The 3292-nt window shown below is 38.0% G+C and overlaps 1 protein-coding gene across 5 annotated transcripts in view; it reads right to left on the bottom strand.

The window, feature by feature from the left end:
- Positions 1-1269: 1269 nt before the first annotated feature.
- The window catches only part of LOC123091592 (probable LRR receptor-like serine/threonine-protein kinase At1g63430), a 7812-nt gene continuing 5789 nt past the window's right edge, over positions 1270-3292 (bottom strand). For 2 of the 5 annotated variants that reach the window (XM_044513158.1, XM_044513159.1), the window contains exons 3-5: positions 2963-3106; positions 2762-2881; positions 1270-1638 (exon numbers count right to left, since the gene is read on the bottom strand). In XM_044513158.1, the coding sequence (XP_044369093.1) occupies positions 1359-1638; positions 2762-2881; positions 2963-3106 (544 nt within the window). In that variant the 3' untranslated portion in view covers positions 1270-1358. Of the gene's footprint in view, positions 1653-2761; positions 2882-2962; positions 3107-3292 lie in introns of all 5 variants that reach the window. The other 3 variants (XM_044513160.1, XM_044513162.1, XM_044513161.1) reach the window with 2 other exon arrangements.

Genomic DNA, 3292 nt, shown 5'->3' with positions numbered 1-3292 from the left:
TGATGTCCTTCATTTGATGGAAGAGTAGTGGTGCATGGATTAGTCTAATTAATCACTTTCATATTTTGCTCTTTGGAAAAACTATGTGATGCAAAGTGTGAAAAAGAAATATCAGATGTTCCTTCCCAAAGTAAGCATGACTCAAGATCTACACAAATCCATACCCTCTATTTCAACACACATCCATTTGTATTGCCACTTATTATTGCCCTTTCCGTCCTTGGCCTTCGAAACGTTCGGCCCGGCTAAGCTTAGCCGCTCGCTCGACCTTGTCGGAGCGTCCATGTCGTCCATCGGTCGACCACGTCGGCGTATTAACCCTGCGAGCTCTTTCTCAAACCTCCTCTGCTAGTTTCTACGGCTCCTAATGGTTGTTCCAAACAATACATAATTATAATCTAAATTATGTTGCATTTATTTTTGATTTTGAGTGCCTTTTATCAATATGGATTTAAAGTTAATGTTAAAGTTATTTAAAAAATACATAATAATTTATAATCAAATAATTTCTCCACCATATAAAATCTAAAATAAATATTTTAAACTTCCACTTTGAAAGATTAAACTAAAGCATTAAGTATATGCTGGTCACCTTAAATTCAACCAGAATATTGTTTTCAAAGTCAAGTAATTCTAATATTTTTTAGAACAATAGTAGCTTAATTTTGAGTTAAAATAAGTAGGATATTTTTTCAGTATTTATAAGAGAATTCATGTACTGCTGGCTGTTGCTGATTTACAAGGTGATCACTCATGGGATCGATGTACATATCTGTAGTTAATCTATATTAGCGCGCGCACACACATTTACCTTGGGTGTTTCCTCACGGCACCGTACCTGGTGGAGGTAGACTTGGACTGTGTTCAGGTAGAGCATCGTCGCCATCAAAGATAGATGGCAATCAGAGCAGCGGAATTACATATGCCTGGGAGAAAGACATCCATTGTAGAGTGAAATCTCCTTTTGTTTTTCTCTGATTGTAAGAAACAGTGGGGAATGCTGACAATCACACAAAAAGATCAAAACCATATTGCATACCTGAGTGTCTGGATGTGACTACGAATTACAAATCAGGGTGGATGATCATGTAGGTTCTCATTCACAAATCAGCATGGTGCGAAAAGCAGAATGAGATAAAGCCTGGAAATAGGAAATATCGGACCAGCAAGGAGCAGTCATTACCTTGCTACCGGCCTTTGCATACATAACTGAAAGTGGGATCGGTATTACTTAAATGGTGAAAAAAAATCTTCTAACAATAGCAGTCATTAAAGAAACATGAACAGTTTGTGCATAACTTGGCTATTAGCCTTGGCACGAATTGATTAAAAGTGTTATTAGTAAGACAATTACATTATTAAAAACTAAAAGCTTTTACAAAATAATGGCAAAACTGCATACACAAAAGACAACTTTCATAGCCAGATATATTATCTAATTGACTTGATTTTCTATGCTTCGACATCGTGGACATAGGGACGGACTCGTACGCATCTAGCCTGCAATCTACACTTTGCACAACGCCATTGGCAGCTACACCAGAGCGAACCGCTGTGCAACTTCTCGTCGGTTCTCTTCTTCTATGTCCCAGCTCATGACAACTTGTAGAAGGAATGCTACATCCGTTTTTCCACAACCTAAAATGAAAAAACTTGGCAGCAAAGGAAAATGTCAAGGAATGAGAAAGATGACATGTCTCTGTCTAAATAGCATAGTTAGTATTACAACAAACAAACCCGCACCAGCTGCCCTAACTGGACCTTCAAATCAAGACCTAGTTTAATATGATCTGGCCAAACTAATCAGTCAATTCATGGAACATATAGTTAATTTTCTATAAGGAAACATATAGTTAGATTGTCCGCTTAAGATCGAATACTGTTTGAAGGGACTGACCAATCTACATAAATCATGAACACATTTTCTACATTTCCTAACTAAAACAACAATGGCTGACCATTGGCTTACGCATACTGTAATAAAAATTGCAAATTGCGGACAAGTGTTGGCCCGGCGTTGGTTTTTGATGACCATATAAATTTACTTTGGTGAAAATAAAATTTCAGTCATAGTGATAGCTCCAGCCTCGAGATAAGAACCAAAAATGTAGTCTCATTGGTTATAAACATCGAGCAGTCCAAAAAGTTGTCGGCTCCAAAGCAGTACGGAACATCATCATAATCAGATATATCCCGAGAATACTAAAGTCCAGATGGGATCAAGAGGAAGAGTCATGCTGGTGGTTGGGTTTATTTTTCTTTTCTCTCGCATGTACCCCTTGTGGTTCACTTAATATGAGGACTGCGGGTCGACCCGTGCATTGCGGCAGGAAAACACAATGCCCAAGGTGTGAGAACAAATATGATAAAGACAGAAGTACCCTCAGGAATTCTTGAGCCGAATCTTCGCGAGCCTATCTTTCAACATGGCATTGTCTAGAGATTTGGGTCTAGGGTTTGTCCAGAGTGAGGTTATATGTGGGGATTTGGGCTGGGTTTCAGGGATGCCAACTCGGATATAATTTACCATTTTGTGGAGGAAATGTTCCCAAAAGAAGTCTGATATTTCTTGAGTCAAAACAGATAATTCTGAAATATTTCAGATATCATTAACATACATGTGACTGCAGGAACAGGGTGGGATTTTTTAACCAAAATCAAGCTTGCTCAAATCCCTGTTTGATTTGAAAATTTAACTCAAGCCTTGCATAATCACGAGTTTAACTCTCACATATGCATGTAGAAGAAAACCTAGACAAACCTTGCAGCGGGCATCCTATTTGAGAAAGTCCTGCCGTGCCGAACCTGAGACTCACACAGACTGATGAGCTCATTTAGTTCAAGAGGTAAATCACCATAAAGTTTGTTTCTTTTAAGAAAGCTGCAATTCAAATAGTAAGGTCAGTCAAGTTTTGAAGTTCGACGTAAATGAAAAAAAACATATATCAAAGTTCGCACGCACATAAATTCCAGGGATAAAATGTTTATTAGCTCTGATGGAATTGATCCATTTAAGTTATTGTACCCCAGATCCAACACCTTCAGCTCTCGTAAATCTACCATCTCTCTAGGGATAATACCATAGAACAAGTTCCTGTGCAGTATACTGTATGGGTGGAAGGAAAATAGATCAGAAAAGTTTGAAGGGCGAACATCATTTCACAAGTACATAAGATACAAAAAGTAATATTTGTAGACATAAGATGCTTTCCTGGTGAGTGCCTGAATGGGCATACAAAGATAAACAGATAGATTTACTATGGTACTAACAATAGGAAAACTACATAAAGCA

The sequence above is a fragment of the Triticum aestivum genome, chromosome 4B (assembly GCF_018294505.1).
Source record: "Triticum aestivum cultivar Chinese Spring chromosome 4B, IWGSC CS RefSeq v2.1, whole genome shotgun sequence".
NCBI classification, from domain to species: domain Eukaryota; kingdom Viridiplantae; phylum Streptophyta; class Magnoliopsida; order Poales; family Poaceae; genus Triticum; species Triticum aestivum.
The sequence above is the reverse complement of the archived record's forward strand: the minus strand, read 5'-3'. Positions and strand labels throughout refer to the sequence as shown.